Source organism: Spermophilus citellus (genome assembly GCF_964194105.1).
Source record: "Spermophilus citellus genome assembly, chromosome: 13".
Taxonomy (NCBI): domain Eukaryota; kingdom Metazoa; phylum Chordata; class Mammalia; order Rodentia; family Sciuridae; genus Spermophilus; species Spermophilus citellus.
The window spans coordinates 53954551-53976753 of NC_138193.1; the positions used below are offsets into that span (position 1 = coordinate 53954551).

The 22203-nt window shown below is 41.3% G+C and overlaps 2 protein-coding genes across 2 annotated transcripts in view; one reads left to right on the top strand and one right to left on the bottom strand.

The window, feature by feature from the left end:
- The window catches only part of LOC308632779 (dysferlin-like), a gene marked incomplete at its 5' end in the record, with an annotated part of 73875 nt that extends 68452 nt beyond the window's left edge, over positions 1 to 5423 (top strand). Inside the window, one exon of the mRNA XM_081265144.1 lies at positions 5220 to 5423. Coding sequence (XP_081121270.1) covers positions 5220 to 5408 — 189 coding nt within the window. The 3' untranslated portion in view covers positions 5409 to 5423. The remainder of the gene's footprint in view (positions 1 to 5219) is intronic.
- Positions 5424 to 18777: 13354 nt separating this feature from the next.
- LOC308632780 (uncharacterized protein C2orf78-like) lies at positions 18778 to 22199 on the bottom strand (the record flags this gene model as incomplete). The annotated part of the gene is given in 4 exon segments (XM_081265145.1): positions 18778 to 19785; positions 19789 to 20693; positions 21475 to 22123; positions 22125 to 22199. Coding segments are annotated over 4 exon segments (2637 nt in total), but the record flags the coding sequence as incomplete, so codon positions are not given.
- Positions 22200 to 22203: the final 4 nt, after the last annotated feature.

Below are 22203 nucleotides of genomic sequence, written 5' to 3' on the forward strand. Positions count from 1 at the left end.
GGCTAGAAGTGGAGTCCTCTATGGGATGCAGGAAGGAGATGGGGGCAGACTCACTGAGTGGGTGGCCCAGTGTGATCAGAAAAGAAGCTTTATCCTAGAGAGCAGTTGCTGTCATCTCCTCTCAGCCATTCCTGAGCTCTGGCAACCCCTCATTGATTTTTTTTTTGTCACATTTCATATAAATGGAATCATAGTTTTGTTTTTTTCTTGCGATGGACTTTTATTGCTCAGCATGTTTTCAGGATTGATCTGTGCTGTAGCATGTTAACTGTTTTTTATGCATTTTGATTGCCAAATAATATGCCATCATATGAGGGCATCCTGTTTTCTTTATCCTTTCTTCAGTTGATGGACTTTAGGGTTGTTTCCACTTTTGGGCTCTCATGAGTGATGCTGCTATGAACATCCAAGTACAAGTTTTTGTGTGGACCAGACATCTTCATTTCTCTTGGATCTATGCCAAGAGCAGAAGTGTTGGGTCATTTGGATCTTTGTATTTAACACTCTGAGCCGTGGCCAGACTGTCTGCCAAAGTGTCCACACCATGTGACTTTCCCACCACAGCGTGCGAAACTTCCAGTTTCTCCATATCTTCAGCAACACTCTTTATTATCTGATTTATAGGGTATGGCCATTCTGACGGGTGTGAGATATTTTCTCATTGTGGTTTTGAATTGCATTTCTCTGATGGCCAACGCTGTTGAGCATCTCTTCATGGGCTTGTTGGCCATTTGGATATCTTCCTTGGAGGATAAATCCATTGCCCATCTTTAAATTGGATAAATTGTCTTTTTTTCTTATTGTGTGAGTTTTTTACATATTCTGGCCACAAATTTCTTATAAGATAAACGATTTGCTAATATTTTTTTCCCAACCTGTGAATTGTCTTTTTAACTACAGTGGTGCCTTTTGAAACATATTGCTGTTATGATTTATTTAAAAAACTTTTAGGTTTTAAAGTTTTGAAAGACATTCTTGTAGCAATGAAAACTCAGAAATTTTTGAGTAATACACACAAAGAAGAAATAAATGAAACATAATCTTACCATTCAGAGGTAAGTACTATGAACATGTGGGATTCCATTATGCATTTTATATGTCTCATCAGTTGTGAATATCTCTCCAGTTCAATATTTCCATAAAATCATTCCTTACGTTGCATAATCTTTAATAATGTGGGTGAACAGTTTGCCTAAATAGTTCCTTGTTGTTGGACACTTAGGTTGTTTCCAACTTTCACTCTTTTTAATGAAGTTAAATCTTTCTGAATATGCATGATTAATTTCTTTGGATGGGTTGGAATAGAATTGCTGGGTCAGAGCATATACATTAAAAAACTTTTTCTGAGGATAGTGCTGGGGATTGAATCCAGGGCCTTATGAATGCTAAATATGCTCTCTCCTTAGCTACATCTCCAGGACCTGATTACACATTTTTAAGGCTATAGAAACTTGCTCCCCATTTGCCTTCCTGAAAGATCGAGGCCAGCTATGCTCTGCCAGCAGTTTGTGGGAGATAGCCCTTGGCCAAGAAGCCCACCTGGTCCATGAAACAATACTATTAACAGTAATAGCATTGCATTTATGTGCTATGCACCATTTCAAGCACTTTATACATATTGACTGATTTATTCCTCATAATAACTCAAGTTGATGTTATTTTGCCATTTTACAGATTAGATAATTGAGGTGCAGAGAGGTTATATTGTTGCCCAAAGTCAACAGCTGGTAGTGCAATATTTGAACCCTGGAAATCTTGTTCCTGAGTCCTGGATCCTAACTACTTTGCTTTATTCTTGATTTAGGTCTCCATCTTATGCAATCAATTGTGGACAGAGGTAGCTGTAGGTATAAATGCTCAGGAGGGAGAAAACTTGGTACTCTCAAACACAATGCTGGCTTTTGCTTTAAAATGTTCATCATGATAATAAAGTTAACACTTATTTTTTATTTATTCTAATTTGTTTTATGACAGTAGAATGTATTATAATTCATATTACACATATAGAGCATGATTTTTCATATTTCTGGTTGGGCACAACATAGAGTTACACCATTCCTGTCTTTATACATGTATTTAGGGTAATGATGTCCATCTCATTCCACCATCTTTCCTAGCCCCATGCTCCCCCTTCCCCTCCCTCCTCTTTGCCCTATCTAGTGTTTGTCCAATCCTTCAATGCTCCCCGCAAAAACCCCATCATGAATCAATATCCTTATATCAGAGAAAATATTTGGCATTTGTTTTTTGGGATTGGCTAATTTCACTTAGCATTATATTCTCCAACTCCATCCATTTACCTGCAAATACCATGATTTTTATTCTCTTTTAATGCTGAGTAGTATTCCATTGGGTATATATACCACATTTTCTTTATCCATTCATCTACTGAAGGGCATCTAGGCTGCTTCCACAGTTTAGCTATTGTGAATTATGCTGCTATAAACATTAATGTGGCTGTGTCCCTATAGTATGCTGTTCTTAAGTCCTTTGGATATAGACTGAGAAGTGGGATAGCTGGGTCAAGTGGTGGTTCCATTTCAAGTTTTCCAAGGAATCTCCATACTGCTTTCCATATTGGCTTCACCAATTTGTAGTTCTACCAGCAGTGTATGAGTGTGCCTTTTTTCCCCCACATCCTCGCCAACACTTATTGTTGTTTGTATTCTTGATAGCTGCCATTCTGACTGGAGTGAGATGAAATCTTAGAGTGGTTTTGATTTGCATTTCTCTAATTGCTAGAGATGTTGAACATTTTTCATATGTTTGTTGATTGACTATATATTCTCTTCTGAGAAGTGTCTGTTCAGTTCCTTGGCCCATTTATTGATTGGGTATTTGTTTTTATTTTTTTTGTGTGTGTGTGTTAAGGTTTTTGAGTGCTTTATATATCCTAGAGATTAGTGCTCTATCTGATGTACATGTGGTAAATATTTGCTCTCTTTCTGTAGGCTCTCTATTCACCTCACTGATTGTTTCTTTTGTTGAGATGAAGCTTTTTAGTTTGAATCCATCCCATTTATTGATTCTTGGTTTTAATTCTTTTGCTATACAAGTCTTATTAAGAAAGAAATTAAAGGGATACATAGGAAAAGAAGAATTCAAATTATCACTACTTGCAGACAATATGATTCTGTAACTACTAGACCCAAAACATTCCACCAGAAATCGTCTAGAACTAATAAATGAATTCAGCAAAGTAGCTGGATATAAAATCAACACCCATAAATCAAAGGCATTTCTGTACATCAGTGACAAATCTGCTGAAAGAGAAACTAGGAAAAATCACCCTATTTACAATATCTTCAAAAAAATAAAATACAAGGGAATAAACTTAACAAAAAAGGTGAAAGACCTCTACAATGAAAGTTTTATTGCAGAATGGTCAGAGAATGTGACTGTCTTGGGTTTTATTTCTGAGGCTTTATTGATATTTGCTTTGTGGTTTTTGATTTTTTTCTAAGTGCTTCAAGGGTGCTGGAAAAGAAGGTATATTTTCTGTTTTGGGTTTACATGTCTGTTTGCTTGTTACCATTAATGGTATTATCCAGACTCTCTGTCTCCTATTCTTTTTAAGTTTACTTGGATTTTCAAGACTGAGAGACATAAATCCTTTCCCACAACTCTTGTGTTCCTGTCTTTTCTTTGTACAAAAGCGTACTAGTTGGTTGTCTGTCTTTGCCTGACTTATAAATGCAAATGTTAAAGTATCTGGGCTGGGAAAGAAAGGAACTGAGCAGCTAAACTGAATTCCATTTTTACCTACATGTACCTATTTGTGTGTTTCTGTGAGGGTGTACATGCGATTTGGCATATCCATCTCCCTTGGATGTGACTGTGTCAATATTTTCTCCTGTGTGCTGGTCATTGTGAGTTTGACATATGTGTCCATATATGTGTGTTTATCTGTAGCATCTTTAACTTGAACCTTAAACATCGGGGCTAGAGACTGCCTTGCTATTAGTTTGGCTTTTTGTGGAGTGGTTAAAAGTCAGGAGCTCTGCCCCTTTGTGTGTTAACCCATCTGAATCTTGGTTTATCTCTCCCAGCAGCAGAAGATTTTCCTGGTAAGTGGGTCCAGTACCAACAGCTTCTCTCTGGCACACATTCTTTGCTCTGTCTGGGGACCAAGAATGTAAGGACCCTAAACCCCTGCTGTCATCCTCTCCCCAGAATGCCTGTTCATGTGGCCCTGGCCTGGCTTCTCTTGTGCTCATCCCTTCATAAGCAGGAACTTAAAGGACTTGGTGTTGGCCCAAAAGGGCCCCTAGTATTTTCAGAAGTTTGATGGTAGCATTCAGGTTATTTTATGACCTAGTGCAGGCCCCTCTGGGATTTCATCTTTGGATACCTTGCACATGGCCTTTCTCATTGTACTGGATGAGCTGCCGGGGTGTGGACAGGCATAAACTGAGTGCCCAGCCCCATGTGGGTTTCTGAGGCCTGCCTCCTGGTGACCATCCCTCCCTTCAGGGAACTTGCTGACTTCCTGGGAGACAGGGCACATTCCTTAGACAGGACATGGCCGGAGGACTGTTCCCCGCTCAAGAGCTGGAGGAGATAAAAGGTGGGAAGGTCAGTGTTTGCCACACAGACAACAGGCCCCCCTCTTCCTGCAAATGTGAGTGACTAGAGGAAGGAGAGGGCTGAGAGAGAGATGTGACAGCCTCCTCTATGCTCACCCAATTCCCCTGTTTCGCAGCATCTTTTGAATAAAGGGCACTTAGTATGTATTGATTTTTAGGGAGTGTGCCTTGATTTGACCTCTAGGAAATCTAAGTTTGGGTTTCCAGTGTGGGGAGGGGAAGGGCAGGAGAGGTCTAGTGCATTTTGTTCATCAATAATACATTACTGACATTTCCCCCCAGAGCACCCTCGGTACCCTCTGATTTTAGCATTGGTATGTCCTTGGGATATAGAGGGCGCCATGATAATTATACCCACCTTACAGAAAGGCCCGAGAACCTGACAGAAACACACACAGTGGGGTCAGCACGAGGGCCAGAGCATCTGCCTCTCAACACCAGGCAGAGGTAGACACCTTCTCCTCCAGTCTGTGCCCTGGAGAGGCAAGGTTTCAGCTCCCTGCTCCCCTAAGCTCTCCTGTCAGGTGAGCCTTGGCATCTGGGCCAAGCCAGCGGCCTTGGTGGGGATCCATTAAAAAGGACCTTGCTTGGCAAGTTGTTTCTTACATGGTCTCTTCCTTTCTCCCCTCCCAGGAAGAGGAATTCATCGACTGGTGGAGCAAATTCTTTGCCTCAATAGGGGAGAACAAAAAGTGTGGCTCCTATTTGGAGAAGGATTTTGACACTCTAAAGGTGAGGTCTCGCTCCCAAGATGGGGTTCTCTTCAGGCCTGTCGTCACTGGGCACCTGGGATGGGCAGCGGGAGATACAGCAGAAAGATAATGTGTGTGTGTGTGTGTGTGTGTGTGTGTGTGTGTGTGTGTGTGTGTTTGAGACTCTTGATGAACTAATTGGAATTGAGAAAGGTCACCCACCTATTTGGACCAAGAAGTCAATGTGGGCTGGGATAACTAAGAAAGTATTTTGGTACCTGTGATACTTGAAGTATTTGTAGGTAAAATGATGCTGGAGTTTTGCCTTAAAAAATGCCCCTTCAGACCCCAAAAATATGTAGGAGGAAGATACATGGTATGGGTGGTCCTCTGACAGATTTTCAAAAGACTAAAAATGAGTAAGCCTATAAAGCATTAATTGTTAACATTGGAGATGGGTACTTAGGGATTTGTAGTACTATCTGATCTCTTCTAGTGTTGTTCGAACTTTCCTATAATAGAAAATTTGTATTAAAATAAAAAGTGGAATCAATCTGAGAAAGTACCTGTGGCCTCTGAATATAAAAATACGGTGAAACCTTGTCTCTGGATAAAAACCAGGGCTAATCAGCCAAATTCTGGTATTTTGAGGAAGTTCTAAAAATACGATCACTCTTTTAAAAAGTGGATTCCTGTTTTAAAAAAGATGACTAAAGTGACTAAAAAATCACTGCCCAAAGGAGTTGCAAGTTTCCTGTACAGGGTTACCAGATAAAATCCAGGATGTCAGGTTAAATTTCAGATAATGATGGATGATTTTTAAGAACAAGTATGCTCTAAGTATTGTGTGGGACATACTTATCTAGAAATTATTTTTTATTTATCTAAAATTAAAATATAACTATGTGTCCTATATTTTCACTTACTTCTTTTGAATGTAAATGAGAAAGATTCTGTGCCCCACGATTACCCACAGGCATGGACAGGAGAGAACAAATGGTGGGTGAAGACTGTCACATGCATGGGAAGGGTCCCCAGGACCTTAAAGGGAAGGGATAAGTGAGGGTCCAGAGTAGTTGGGTGGCCTGGTTTTTCAGCTGATTTTTCTAGCTGAGAGTCTTTGGTGGGGACCCTGGAAGGTGGTTTCACAAGGTGGCAAATGTCATGTCTGATGTGTTGGAGGCTGCCTGGTGAATTGTGCCTGGAGACCTGCCAGCTCAGAGATTAGGTGACAGGCAGCAGCAGTGGCTCCCCCAGCAGTAAGCTCTTCATTGACTTCACTGCTGGGTATGTGAGGTTGGGCAAAGGGACAGGACTATTTGTGTACCAGGAAGAAGGTTCAACACATTAGTTCTGGCATGTGGTACTGTGGCCTTGCCAAAAGATGAGACAAACCAAGCAAGAATGAGGACTGCTGCCAGGGTGGCCTGTGACGCTGGCCCTGGCCCCTCGCTGGTCCCTAGGATGCCGAATGCTGAATTGGCACCCAGCCCTCTTGCTTGACCTCTCTGAGGAGATCTCCAAACAGCATCCAAGTGAAAATAGCCTGTCCAAAGCAAAAGGCATTCCAACTATTTATGGGGGAAAAACTAGGCTTAGAAGGAAGTCCTTTAAGGATAAAGAAAGCCAGCATCACCAGCATGGGTCTTTGAAAAATAGCCTATAGCATAATGGAGAGAACAGAGTATACAACAAGTGGAGAAAAACTCATTTTGGAATTTACTAGCATAGGGCAAAAACCAATGCATAGTCTCAAACAGCAAAATGAAAATAAAAGATATAACAAAGCATTTTAAACAAATTATAGAAAAAAACAGTAGAAAAAGAGCAATACATATTGATTTTCCTAATAAGCAAAAATGGATTAAACTCTCCTATTAAGTGAAAAGGACTCTTAGACTATATCAAAAGTTGAAATTCATCACACTGTCTGTTTTTTTAAAAATATTTATATTTTTAGTTGTAGTTGGACACAATACCTTTATTTCACTCATTTATTTTTATGTGGTACTGAGGATCGAACCCAGGGCCCCATTCATGCTAGGCAAGCTCTCTACCACTGAGCCACAATTCCAGCCCCCATCGCACTGTCTCTTTATAAGACATGTCTAAAATGTACAACTTAGAATGGTTAAAAAGATGCTTTGGCAACCAATATTTTGGCTACAAATACAATTTCAGCTAAGTATGAACAAAGGGGAAGCAGGTAGAACTAAAGTAAAAAGCAAAGAAAAAAAGAGTTCTATAGAAATAAAAAAGATACATTTCAATGAGAAGGCTCCCAATGCTTAGAAATATTTGAGCAAAAATGCATTGCTATACAAAATTACATATAAGAGGTTGTGAGGGGAATGGGAAAATAAACAAGGAGAGAAATGAATTACAGTAGATGGGGTAGAGAGAGAAGATGGGAGGGGAGGGGAGGGGGGATAGTAGGGGATAGGAAAGGTAGCAGAATACAACAATTACTAATAGGGCATTATGTAAAATTGTGGATGTGTAACCGACGTGATTCTGCAATCTGCATTTGGGGTAAAATTGGGGGTTCATAACCCACTTCAATCTAATGTATGAAATATGATATGCAAGAGCTTTGTAATGTTGTGAACAACCAATTAAAAAAAAAAAGAATGCAGAATCAAGGCTTGTCCACGAAACAATGTCTACAATGAAACTAAAGAGAATCTTGAACCATATTATTCCTTAGAGGTTGAACTCAAGGAAGTTCATCCTACTCTTAAGTTATGAAAGAGCTCTTTAGGGCTGGGGTTGTGGCTCAGTGTACAGCATTCACCTAGCATGTGTGAGGCACTGGGTTTGATCTTCAGCACCATATACAAATAAATTAATACAATAGAGGTATTGCATCCATCGATGTCTTAAAAAAATTAAAAAGAGCTTTTTAACTGTGGGGACAAGTGCATGGAGTACTGCATACATGGCATACGTTAAGGGCATCTGAGTGGCAGGCCACTTCCCTCGTGCTAGGCATATGAGCAGCAGGCCGCTTACCCAGTAGGCACAGCCCTGGGCGTGAGGCCATGTGCTGTAGTCCATGTGCTTGCTCCACAGCCCACTTCTCTATTGGTCACTACAAAGACAGCAGACATTGCATTGGTGGCTGCCTGTAATCTACTTAACTACTGCCTGAGTATATATACATGGTAACTAAACAATAAAATTAGACCTTCTTCCTGCTTCGTCTCCAGAGATCTTGATTAGTGACTCTGCAGCAACACTCCTCTATCCTGTTCTGTGGACCTCCTTGCAGGATGAGAGAGAGAGAACCCACACTGCTGGCGCCCGAATAGGGACGTGAGGTAAGCCTATAAGACAAGGTGTGGCCCCTCACAAAGTGGTGAGGAAAGGGAAATGGGGAACCTACTGAGTTCCAAAGACTCACAGATGCAAGTGCTGCACACTCTCTTAGATACTACAGGTTTAGCCCTAAATAAGAGAAGCCCAGAGGTTCTGGGACATGGTAATTGATACCAGCCCATGGATAAGTGCTGCTGATGTTTTTGATCCTAGGATATGGGACAAGATAATGGCAAATGTGTGACAAGTTGAAGTGAGATGGGTGTACTTTACCACTACATTTTTTTCCTATTGTATCATCCATTCAGCAAAGTTTAAGGGCTCTGCTATAGATCCTTATCATATAATTATGGGTGTCATCCAAGATACTCGACTAGACCTGAATGACATTCCTCTCAGAGACACAGACCTCTACACTGATGGCAGCAGTTATGTCCAGGATGGAATAAGGTATGTGGGAGCAGCAGTAGTTTTAGGCCAAAAAGAAGTTATTTGGGCACAGGCTTTGCTCAGGGGCTCATCAGCCCAAAAAACAGAAATCATTGCCGTAATGCAGGCATTGAGATGGGCAGAAGGAAAATGGGTGAACATTCATGCCAATAGCCACTATGCCTTTGCTACAGCACATGTGTATGGACAGATATATAAACTTCAGATGGTAAGACCATCAAAAACAAACAAGAAATTCTTCAATTACTGCAGGCTATCTGTTGCCAGATAAATTGGCTATTATCCACTGGCCTAAACACTGCAAAGATGATAGTCCTCAGACCCAGGGTAACAACTTGGCCAATCAAACGGCCAGGGGAATAGTCCTTAGGGAGCCAAGATATCAAGCTATCCTAGAACTCTCCAATTATCCAAAACTTCCAGTTAAAATTGAGGAGGAGACTCCTTCATACACTACAGAAGAGATATAATTCTTGATGGGGGCCCAACAAAACTGTCATGGCTGGTGGACCCTCCCAGATAGAAAAATCTGCATACCTAAGCTATTAGGGAGAAAATGGTTAACTGATCTTCATCAAGCAATGCATTTATCCCCCAAGAAGATGTCAGAATTAATCTCATCCTATGTTTGGCTTTTGAGACATCAAGAAATGCTTCAAGATATCTCAAATTGTTGCATGAAATGTGCTCTGGTAAATGCTAAAAGGAACCAACTTTCACAAGAAAACAGGAGTCAAGGTACTGTATCTGGTGAATTTTGGGAATTAGACTTTACTGAAATTAAACCTGGACTATATGGATATAAATACTTGTTAGTCTTTGTTGAAACTGTCTCAGGCTGGGTAAGAAGCTTTACAACCCAGATGGAAATGGCACAGATAGTAGTTAAAAAACTAGTAACTAAGATTGTTCCTAGATTTGGCCTCCCTCTAACTTTGGGGTATGACAATGGCCCAACTTTCATGGCCAAATTATCTCAATTGATTTCAAAGGCCCTTAAAATAAACTGGAAATTATGCAGTAAGTACCACCCTCAAAGCTCAGGGAAGGTAGAAAGGATGAATAGAACACTGAAGGAAACACTGACTAAATTAATCTTTGAGACAGGTGGTAACTGGGTTGATCTTCTGCCTTTTGCCCTATTAAGGGCCCATTTATACTCCCTATCAGGAGAAATTCACCCCTTATGGGCGGCCACCACTTATGGTTCCCAGAATATACCAAGATCTGCTGGGAGACATTCCAATCTCAGAGGCACTCAAAGGGTTACAACTAATCACGGATAAGATCTTTCCTCAGGTCCAGGCTGCTCAACCCATTGGACACTGATTGCCTGATCATTCATTTCAATGCAACGATGTTGTGCTGATATAACGTTTGAAAACTAACAGCCTCAAACCCAGGTGGAAGGGTCCTTACATCATGATTCTCTGCACTCCCATTTACATCAAAGTTGCTGATATTCCTGCATAGATTCACCATTCACATCTTAAGAGGGCACCTACAGAACCCACTGGAGGAGAATCTAGCAGCCAGAGGTGGAAAGTGACTGAGCATGGACCCTTTAAAATTAAAATTTCCAAGGTTTAATATTTTGTTACTAATTTCTTATTGTTTTTCTTTATTACTATAAACATTATGCTAATAATTTTTACCTGTTGGAATATATATGTATCCTTGGGTTTTAGCTATGCTAGCCCCAACAAACCTTGCACCCCTTCTGTAGCCCAGGTAGGACCTGTCATTGCAGATTCCCACTAATATTAAATTGTACTTACTCCTGTCAAGATCCAATAATTGGACCTATCAGATGATATAAAGAAAACCAAGAAATTTTCAGTCAGTTATTCATGGAGGGACCATGGAAAAATCTTACAGACCAGTCTCGAGGGGATAATATAAATTATGGAATATATAAATAATCAGCTCACCCTCAAAATTCAGGAAAATATTCTTATATTAAGCTTAAAAAGGGGGCCCTGGTCGATACTGTCTATTCAAGTGCTACTTTAAATGTGGATATTTCTATGAGCCCCCTAAATTCTATAAATAATCAAAACTTTGGGTTATAATTGGCTGTTGACACTATGAACAAAAGTTCCTTCTGCATACAAGAAGGAAGCTCGGTCCATCAATTGTTAGCTAGTAATCTTATAGGCCTGTCTGTAAAATATGATGACTATGTTAAAGTCACTGGTGATAGGGCTACACAGCAAGACTGGCCTGTGTCCCATGCAGAGTCAGCCTTGCCAGCTTCACTGATTATCCAAAATCATTGTTTATGTATAGATTTCACCCTTCCCGTACCCCCACCAAATTGTTCTATTGAACAAAATATCTCCCTACCCCTTGGCAAATGACTTCCTACAGGATGGGTTTTTGTCTGTAATAAGATGGCTTTGCCTACCAATTTCTCTGGGATCTGCCCTATTGGATGGATCTTTCCCTTACTGTCATCTCTAGCATTTTCCCACCAAGCTACCCAAAGTCTGCCCTCCAATTGCAATGACAATTTAATCCTCCTGGACCCACTGGACATCACAATTGCAGCAGCTTTCTTTTTGCCAGTCCTGGGTCTAGTGGTAGGAATACAAAGAGAAATCACTAAATTAGCCTGTAGTTTTAGCAAAAAAACTAACCTTTCGACAAGTCTTAGCAGAAATTAATCAAGAGATGAAAGAACTCCAAACCTCAGTATATTACAAAATAGAGCAGCTATTGACTTTCTTTTACTGAGACATCATTTGGGCTGTCAACAATTCTCAGGCATGAGCTGTTTTAATATTACAGATTATTCTAATGTTATCCAACAACAGATAGATGAAATAAGAAAGGAGATCAACAAAATTCAAATGGATAACTCTTGGCCTGGCTTGGGAAACTGGTTTCCATGGTTAAGTTCTCTTTCAGGTCCTATAATTTGTATCCTTCTCCTATTAGTTATTGTCCCATGCATTATTAACTATGTGCTCAGGTTTATTGGGTTACAACTTGATTCTATTATGTACCATTGACAGTATTAACATATATGATTGACATTACTGATTGCTCCCTATCAAAGATATGAAAGAGATACATAAGACAAGGGAGGAATGATAAACCCAGCCTAATTCCCTCTTAAGATCAGGAACCATCTTGTAAAATTATAGATATTGAAGTTATAACCTGTTACTTCCTCTTTAAGACTGGTGAAACTAGCTTGTTGGGTGTTTAAAACCAAAAACTTGGAAACCAAAGTCAAGAAATTAAAAGGGCCAAGGAAAAAACAGCCAACATTTTTGCCCTTGCTCTCTCAGGTCACCCAGGACTCAGAGAACTATGGAACCCCTCTCTGGTCCTGCAATCCTGGTCAGTCACTCATTCTGCATATCAGGGAGATTAAAAGGACCCTAGAGAACTGGAAGCCAACCAGTGCACATTCTACAAAGAGGAGGGTCATTGGAGAGAAAAATGTCTCTGATGCTTCCAAAAGAAGCCACATGAGGTTAGGTGGCACCACTGGTTAATTTCATTTTGTATTTTCCTTTAGGAAAGCTAAAGGAGCCAGAGGCTTTGTACATGTCCCCAAGAGTGATCTCTGAGGAATCTCAGCTGACTCTTTAGAATAGATAGGAACAAGGTTAGTTTTGACCAACTTGGTCTTAAACACCAAGCAAGAGAGTATATCCTGAGCAGAGTCCTACGTGGACATTTAAAAGGAAAAACAATTCATTTTTAATGTACTTTAAGATGTACAGTTGTGGGCTGGGGATGTGGCTCAAGCGGTAGCGCGCTCGCCTGGTGTGCGTGAGGCCCGGGTTTGAGCCTCAGCACCACATACCAACAAAGATGTTGTGTCCGCCGAGAACTAAAAAATAAATATTAAAAATTCTCTCTCTCTCTCTCTCTCTCTCTCTCTCTCTCTCTCTCTCTCTCTCCTCTCTCACTCTCTCTTTAAAAAAAAAAGATGTACAGTTGTGTCAGCACTAACAAAAGTAAATAAATCTGGAGGCCATAAAGAAGGGTCCTTGTTTTGAAGTGCCTACTAATAATAAATGCAAAAGATTCTAGAGTTCCAACTTTGTCCTGAATTAGTTTGAGTCTGATCTTAGACCTACTAATCCTCCAACATTCCACATTGATAAACTTGATCAGATTATGAGTTACTGTCCTCATGGTTTTCTGAGACTAGCTGAAATACAAATGCTTTTGTGCTAATTGTTTACAAAAAAAATAATGTTTTGCTGTATTGTTTATTATTGTCTTAGCATGATCCCTGCCTTGTCCAGTTACCTGCCAGATGCCACATGGACTTCTGGATTGCTATAATGCTGACTACCCCTAACTGTCCATGCCCCACCTGATAGAGAACAAGGACTTTGGGTGACCTCCCCCAACTTTGCCCCATTCAGCGGGAAGCGGTTTACAGATGTCATTGTCCATTTTTCCATAGAAATGGAATGTAGATACTGACAGTAGAGAACTGTAACAGTGATCTGCTTTATGTTTTGAGTATAGCCCTTGATTCTCTGCTACTGCAATTTATTTTTTAAATGGACATGTTTCTTTCTCTTCCTCTCTCCCTGCTCCTCCCTAATCTCTCCCCCTGTCTACTCTCAGGAGAAACAGGATTACCTTTCTTCCCCAACCTAGACAGACTTATCTGTCCTTGAGCATTCGCCCATCACAGCATTGAAATAACCCAGACTTTATGGATGACACCAGAAGATCTCAGAAATGACTCTCTTGAAAATTAACTAGTGAATTATGACTTCAACAGAGAACATGTGGAATGTAGCCTTTGAATCACCTCTTTAAAAGCCCCTTGTTCCTACTGATGGGCACAATCACAGCCTTTGGAACAGGAGTTCCCTGTGTTTCTCCTTTGCTAGGAAAGCAATAAACCACCTTTTTCTCAAAACCATGTCCTTGCTATTGAATTGGCACTGGGGACAAGGACTGAGATTTCAGCAACAGGGAATGAATAGTGTTTTTAAAAGGTAGAAGGATGTCACAGAAAGTGACATTAAGAATTCTGGGTATGAGGGTCAGCAGTTTCCTCAGGAATGACTATGTGGGGGGGGCATGTGTAGTTGGGAGAGGCCTTTACAGGCCTCTTCTCACAACAGAACAATAAGAGGCATTAGCAGGAACAAGTTTGAAATTGCTTAAATGGATCCAGGATGGGTGGCTTTGTAGTTTGGCTGTGATAAGAGTGATCAGAATCACCTTAAAAAATGGCCCTTCCATTTTTTTGTATGGGGTCTATAGGTTGGGAAGGGGAGAGGTAACCTAAATCCCCTATGGAAATAGGAGGGGCCCCTGTAGATTGTGCCTGAGGAAGATGAGTGTGGGCATATTTCCAGAGGGCACCCCTGATGTGAGCTAGGAGGGATTTTAGGACATCAGGGGGAATGATAGGTGGTTGGGGTTGAATGGGTAGGGGAAGAGGGGTCTTCCATAAATAAATTCAAAGGGGCTGATTATATGAGGGTTTGGGGGCAGTGTTTGGATCCAGAGAAGGACCATAGAGAGGAGCTTAATCTATTCTAAGTGAAATTATCTATAGATAATTTGGTTAAGGTTTCTTTTTTCTATTTAAAATTTAGCCAAGTCTTAGGTAATAGAGGAAGTAAATTCAGGGCCATTATTGGACTGGAACGAAGCAGGTAACCCAAAGTGTGGAATTATTTCTCAGGAAATTACTTTTGGAATGGTAGAAGCCCTCTTATCATTAGCTGGAAAGGCGTCTACTAAGACTAGGAGATATTTGATTTTTCTTACAGGAAGCATGTGGATGAAGTCAAGTTTCCAGTCCATGGTAGGAAGGACTCCCCTAGCTTAATGTGTGGGAAATGGGGGTGGTCTCACATTGGAGTTGGGGTTAGCCTTGAGACAAGTGGTGCAGAATTGAGAAATTTACTAGAGATACTGTAAATCTGAAGAGGACAGGTTTAATGGATTCTTGATGAATAATTGGAGGGAGTGAATATCAGGGTGGAATAAACTGTGTAGGTAAGATAACAGGGCTTTTATTTCATCAGGAGGAAGCTGGAGTTTGTTTTTGTTTTGGGGGGGTTCTGGGGATTGTATTCATAGGCTCTCAACCACTGAGCCATATCACCAACCCTATTCTGTATTTTATTTAGAGACAGAGTCTCACTGAATTGGTTAGCACCTTGCTTTTGTTGAGGCTGGCTTTGAACTCTTGATCCTACTACTTCAGCCTCTCAAGATGCTGGAATTACAGATCTGTGCTACCATGCCCAGCTGAAGAAGGAGTTTTATGAGGATAGAATATAAGACTTGTGATGATTGAGTGTGGTGGTGAGAGAGAGTAGCCTGCTTTACTAGCCAGTCTGCTCTAAGTACAAGAGTCTTGTGTTTGAATCTGAAGGGCTGAAGATGTCCAGCCCCTCTACTCTCTTTAAAAATGAAAATCCAGAGCTCTTTTTCAGCCCATGGCACCACACTGAGGAGAAATTTCTGGGAGGAACAGTAGACACAAAGGATAAACCTACAGGTGGGAAACAGCCAGAAAATCTTAGAAAGCAAGCCACCATGTTTTGGAATACTATAAGAAGAGGAGGAAGAACAAGAAGAAGGAAACCAGAAGAATAATGGAGGGGGTGGGAGAAGGAGAGAAAAAAGCAGAGGGAGAAGAGGAAGACGTTATTGTTCCATTACACTAGGAACTTTATCTTCAATTATACTTTTACAAAGAAAATGAAATTCACATAAAAATGCATGGCAAGAAAAAATGGAAACCAAATCCCACATAAAGGTATTCTAAGAAAAAGGAGAATAGCATCCTGTCAGACAATGAAACAGATCAGAAAAGAACCCATCAAGCAGATCAGATGGTAACCCACTTTTTCAAAACTAGCTGAAAGACATTAGGAAAAACAATGCAAAATGTGACGGAACATGAGAGGAGAATGGGGAATTACATCATGGATACAGACTTTTGTTTGGGATGGTGAAAAGTTTTGGAGGTGGATAGTGGATAATGCTTGAACAATGTTGTGAATCTATTTAATGCCATGGAGTTATCCACTTAAAAATGGTTTAAATTGTGAGTTTCAACCATTCATATTATATATGTTGTTCCACAATAAAAAAGAACAACATAAATGAAAATTGAGATGGTAGAAATAAAATGGAGACTAAAAGGGAACACAGAGTGAATGAACATAATAGATGATAATGCCTATAAAGAAAGAAGTTTTTAAAAATCAATAAGATGATAAAAATTATTCCAGAGAAATTGTAAATATAAAAGGCAAAAAGCGAGGCAAATTCTAAAAATAATGATGCAAATACACATAGGAATTTAGTATGCCACAAAGGTGACATTTCAAATTAGTAGGCAGATCATCCAATAAATTTGATACATACATTTTGGGGTTAAGCAAATAATTTCTCTGGAAGGATCCAAAAAGTGGGAAAAGCAGATGTCAGTGTAGGAAGAGTGGGAAATGATGGTGGAAAATTTGAGAGAATGGGTGAATTTCCATTGAGTACTCTTTTGTATCTTTTTAATTGTTCTATCATGTGAATATAATACTTCCAAATGCCAGAATTCAAATCCCAGATTCCCAATTAATTTCTAGCTCTTGATCTTGAGTGAATTACTGATATTATGATATTATCTCTTTAAGTGTGAAGGGCGGAATAATTTTGAGGCAAAAACTTACAATAAATGTAAATTACTACTGAAAATAAGCCAATGTCCACCAGCAATATATGGATAAACAAATGTGGTATATCCATACAATGTAATAATAGGCACTCTTAAAAAGGAATGGAGGACTCACACTTACAACATTGAGAACAGTCTTGAAAACAGTCTTCCAAGTAAAAGAAGCCAAATATAAAAAGTTACATATTGTATGATTCCTTTCATATGAAATGTCCAGAAAAGGCAAAAACAGAGAGATCAATGGTTGCCTGGGGCTAAGGGGTGGAGGCAATGGGAATGACCTCTAACAGAGGTTTTGGGTGGGGGGGAATTATAAAAATGTTACGAATTGGAAAGTGGCGAGATTTCACCACCTCATGAAAGTACTAATTGCTGCAGAATTGCACACTTTTAAATGATATATTTCTATATCAAGAAATAATCTTAAAATGTAAAGAACAAATCTCCATGGTGTTGATCTGCTGCCTCAATCATCTTACCTGGCTCCATTCCCTTCCTATCCTCCCCCACTGTCCTGACGCTCTCCTGGGGCAGCTGTGCCCTAGAACTCTCACCTCACAGAGACTGCGCACCTCGCTGCACTGTTGGGCTGCTGAGTTCTGAGGCTGTTAGGGGGCCGTCCCCTGGCTCGCGTTGGATGGGATGGACGCCAAAAACTGATTTTTCTCATGAGTTTCAGTTGGTGGCAATGGCTCCTGAGGCAGCACGAGCCTGAATCAATGGAGAAGCCCACAAGCCCTTCAGTTTAGTATTTATCTCCCTTTTAAAGTGTAATCTGTCTCATCTACAGGATGCTGTGCTCTGAAAGCCAGGTTGGCTGCCTGTGGGCACTTGCAAACATTGAGGACTTGAGGCCACAGGCCTCAGATTGAGGCCTTGCTTCTCTGCATACAGTTTGATCCCTGAGCAATAGATCATTAGTAAAGTGGCAGAGTGATGCTGGCCTTGTGTGTGAATGCTAATTGAAGTAGTGCCTCTCTGCTGTCCTGGTGCATGGGTGTTGAGTCAATGGTGATTTATTCCAGGCCATGTTCTGGGTGGGCCTCATGCTGCTGCAGCTCACTTGACCAAGTCCCAGGTTATTGGCGGCCCTCAAGGAAATTGTGAACCCTTGGGACACCCCTGATAGATTCCCTCATGTTTTGTATTCACCTTTCCCAGCTAGGATCTTAAGTGACACAAAGTTGCTGGAGATATGCCCTGAATTTTATTTTGTAAGATTCCTTTCAGGTAGGTCATAAGACCTAGGCCATTCTCCGTGAGAGTTTTTTGATTTTTGCATTTCTTCTGGTCAACCTGAACCCATCTTCTCCCATTTTCGACTTATTTCAGATTTTATGCTTCTAACCCTAAACTCAAACTTTGTATCTTCTGCCATTTGACCCATTCCTGATTCTTCTTATAAATTTGTTCTTTTGGCCCTTCCTAGTACTGGATCATACTCTTTCCTCTTTCTTCACTTCCTGTGTTTCATGCCTGTTATGTCCCGTCCAACTTTGAGTTCCTTTCTTCTCATGCAGGCTTGGATCCCCACCTCTACCAAAGAAAACTCCATTTAACAGCAATTCAAAGCTCAAAAGTCCTCTTTATTATTTATCTATTAATCAGTTCCATTATATATCGTTATTCAATTTTGTTGTTTTAAAAATATATCAATGAATAAATTTGTATCTATGTGTATACATATATGGAAAATTATTTGGCATTCAAATGGTACCAGCAGAAAGACTCTATATTACGTATCAATCAATTATACAAATTTTTATTCAATTTTATTATATTTTGAAACTATACCAGAATGAAATATTGGTTTCTATCTATATATGTCTATATATGAAACACTATTTGGTACATAAGTGGGTACCACAAGGCCTCTTTATTATCCATCAATTCTCAGTGGTACCAGAAGTCTTCTTTATTACTTACATATTAGTCAATTTATTACATTTGTTTAATTCCATTAAAATTTGAAAGCATATGAGCATAAATAAATTTGTATCTATCTATCTGCCCTTTGGTCCCTAAGTGGCACCATCAATTTTAGCAATTCTTACATTGTGTAACCATAGTAACGAGCAATTTCCATATCTCTTTCCCTCTCGATGAAAAACTGCACTCTCCCCAAAGCAGTGTACTTGGCAGCATTCTCACGCTCTTGTTGAGCCTTCTTCTTCATGGCTTCCCGCTCTGGCCTCTGCTCTTCCGTGATGGGAGTTGATATTACTTGCCCAGGAATATTGGGTTTTCTCCATGGAATTGGTTGTAAGGCAAAGTCTTGGAGTAGATATTGGTTTTGAGGCTTGGGCGGTTGTGACTGGGGCTTGGTCAAAATAGTGGAAATAGGGTGCCACTGGAGAGAGGTGCAAGATGATGTTTTGTAGGGTGCAGGCCTAGAAGCAGCAGACCGAGGGGCACTAGGCTGGGTAGAAGTGGTCAAACCAGACTGGGTTGCACTGGTTAAAATTGGCTGAGCTGGCTTGGCAGGACACATCCAAGATGGGTTGGCAGTAGCTGGTTGGGATTGGTTGACTGCCATGGGTTGAGCTGAGCTAGCAGGGCCAGGCTGGGCAGGGTAAGCCCCAGTGGGTCTTCGTGAGGCCAGAGACTGTGGCCTCCGATTGATTACTGGTCGAGGTGGAGGTTTCTCCAGGGTCAGAAAAGGCAAAGGTACCAATTTAACCTTCCCAGGTGGTGGAGGCTCATAAATGGATGGAGCAGGACCCTCCCTTTCAGCACTGATATCTGGGTTCTGGGCTTTGACTTGTGATTTCTCAGGACCCTTAACTGCAAGCCATGGTTTCATAGCTGGGCATGGACGGGGGTCTTGGGTACTGCCTGAGTTTCCCGGGGCCCATGAGGAAGAGAGCCCAGTTTTCTTATCATTCTTCTTCCCCAGTGCGTGGAAAACCTGCACTGACTCCAGCATGTGCATGCCAAGACAGCTCCGAGGCTTTTTAAAGGTCTCTTGGCAAAGCTCAGGTTGGTTCCTCTTCTGTTTCATCTTGGACACAGTTGGTTTCTCTTCCATCTTGACTTTATTGCCTGGCTGCTTCCTCTCCTAGGCTTTCCTGGAGTTGTTTTCTCTGGTCCTCTTGGTCTTTTCCTGCCCATGGCCCTTAGCCTTACTGTTTCTGCTGGATGCAGCTTTCTGAGGTTTGCTGTTAGAGTGCTTGGATGTGTGCTCAGGGGCCCCAATACTGTCTGCATCCCTGTGAGCACCTTCTCCTTCCAATGTGCACTCTAGGTCCCTTGGCTGCATTTTGGCCTGAGGAGTTCCATCAGGAGACTCTGAGGCTTTATTTTTGTTGTTCTTCACTGGATCACTAGGACTCTTAATGGCACTTGTGGTTTCCTGCCCCTGATTCACCATGATGGCTCTGGTGTCATTGGATTTTGATGTTGTGGGACTTTCAGGTTGGTCAAAGTCTTTTAAGGAACTGAAAAGCTCAGGAAGTTGAATATCCCCCAGCAGTGCAGTGAGGTCTGCAAAACCACTACTAAATTCAATCCCATTTTCAAGTGTGCCTTGGTCCTCAAGACTCAGGCTGTTGTTTCCCAGGTGGATATTTTCAGAATGTGGCTTCTCCTCTTGGTCCAGAGGACCAATGGAGGCCAGAAGCTGGTGGATTTCAGGGATGTCTAAAGGGAGTAGTGGAGGATCCTGGTTCTCCATGGCAATCTGGTAGGCATCCAGCGGCTCTGAGAGCATGGTTTTAATCTCGCACAAATTCTTAATTTCTGTTTGTTCCTGGCTTTGATTTGGAGGCAATGCCAAGAAATCAGAAGAACTCTGGACTGGAGTTATTATGGAAATGTCCCCAAGTGCAGTTGGTGGGTTCCTCTCAAGTATTTGGATATTTCTGCTACTGCAGGAGTTGGGGAATTCTGGAGGTTGTGGAAGACAAAATATCTGACTTGGAGGTTGCAATCCCAAGGAAGCCTCCATCCCTAGGGAAGTTTCCATCACTGCAAAGGAAGGAATCAAGGAAGATGGTAAGTTGGATGCTCCCCCAGCCCAGCAACACACTAATCAGGGAATCTGCCAACTGTGGATAAGGCATTTCTATTATCACTTTTTAAGAACCATGAACAGGAGGTACCTGTTAGTTACAGGTAATCACTTGATGTCATAGTTTTGGGCTGGCACATCTTCATGGCAACATGGCTCACTGGTAGAGCACTTGACTACTCTGTGGGAGATGCACAAAAACTGTTTTATGAAGTCCCTCTTGCTCATATAGGGGCGTCTCAATTCTCTCCACTCTCTGTGGAGTGTAAGAACACTTAACACCATGAACTAGGAGAGGGTAGAGCTGTTGCTCATGAAATATATGTGAAAAGATAGGGTTTTAGACCCCCTTCTTTGGGCAGCTCCTCAGAATACAAAGTTTAAGTCCTGGAGTAAATTAAGGAACAGTTAATCTCTCAGTACCATGGTAAGTTTTGAAGTATCTTCCTAGGAGACCAAAGTAAAATGAGGGAAATAAATTTATAATGTTGTGGTGTAGGGGGACCAATCTGCCAATGCAGTGAAAAGTAGCCTCCATAAGTATGCTCCTGGAGGTCTCCTAAATGCAGGCATTTTCATCTTATGGACACTGAGATTGGGAGTGCTGAACAAGGATAGTAGTTAAAATCTCAGGACTTAAATTCTAAGGATCTGTGAACCCACAGCTACCAGCTGTAGATTTGACCCTCCTTTTGAATGCTGTTCTTATGCCTCCCACTTTTTGCTGTTTGTACTCACCTTGAAAATTTGTTTCTGTGATAGGTTGAGTAGACACAGAGTAGTAGATCCCATGGGTAGAGACTGATGGTAGGACATTTGTGGGCTGAACCTCCTTCAGCACTGTCACCATTTCTGGTTGAGCGGCAGCAGCACTACTTCCTGCATATGGCACAGAGCCATAGGATTGCAGGCAGGGGCCATGATCTCCAGAGAGCAGAGTCCCCAGAGTGTTTTGATCATAGTAGTAGACCTGGCTTCCTTCTTGGTAGGGAAGTGACAGGCTATGACCCTTATTTGGATTCTGAGATGGTGCTGCCTGGACAAGCCTGGCTGACAGTGTTGGATACACAGGGACCATGACATTGGCATCAGAAGTTTTGTCATATTGGGCTGTCATTGACCTGGAAGAACCTGCAGTGTTTTGGTCAATGACAGTCAGAGTAAAGTCCCCAAGTGAAGATGAGCTCTTTTCAGCATTTCCTGTGATATCCCACTCAAAAATACTTGGATAGGAGGCAGGTGCCATGGGAGTCTGGTTCTGGCCAGTAACCCCAGACACCATGGCTGTGCTAGCATGTTGATAAAGGTAGACACTGCCCGTGAGTGTCTGGAAGGAGGTGCCACAGGTTGAGGGCAGTAACCATGCTGAAGTGGCAGCTGGAGCAGAAGGCTCTGGAGAAGTTGCAGACACTTCCTGTCAGGGAAGCTGCATTGGTCATCACAGGAAGAGAGAGCTGCAGAGAATGT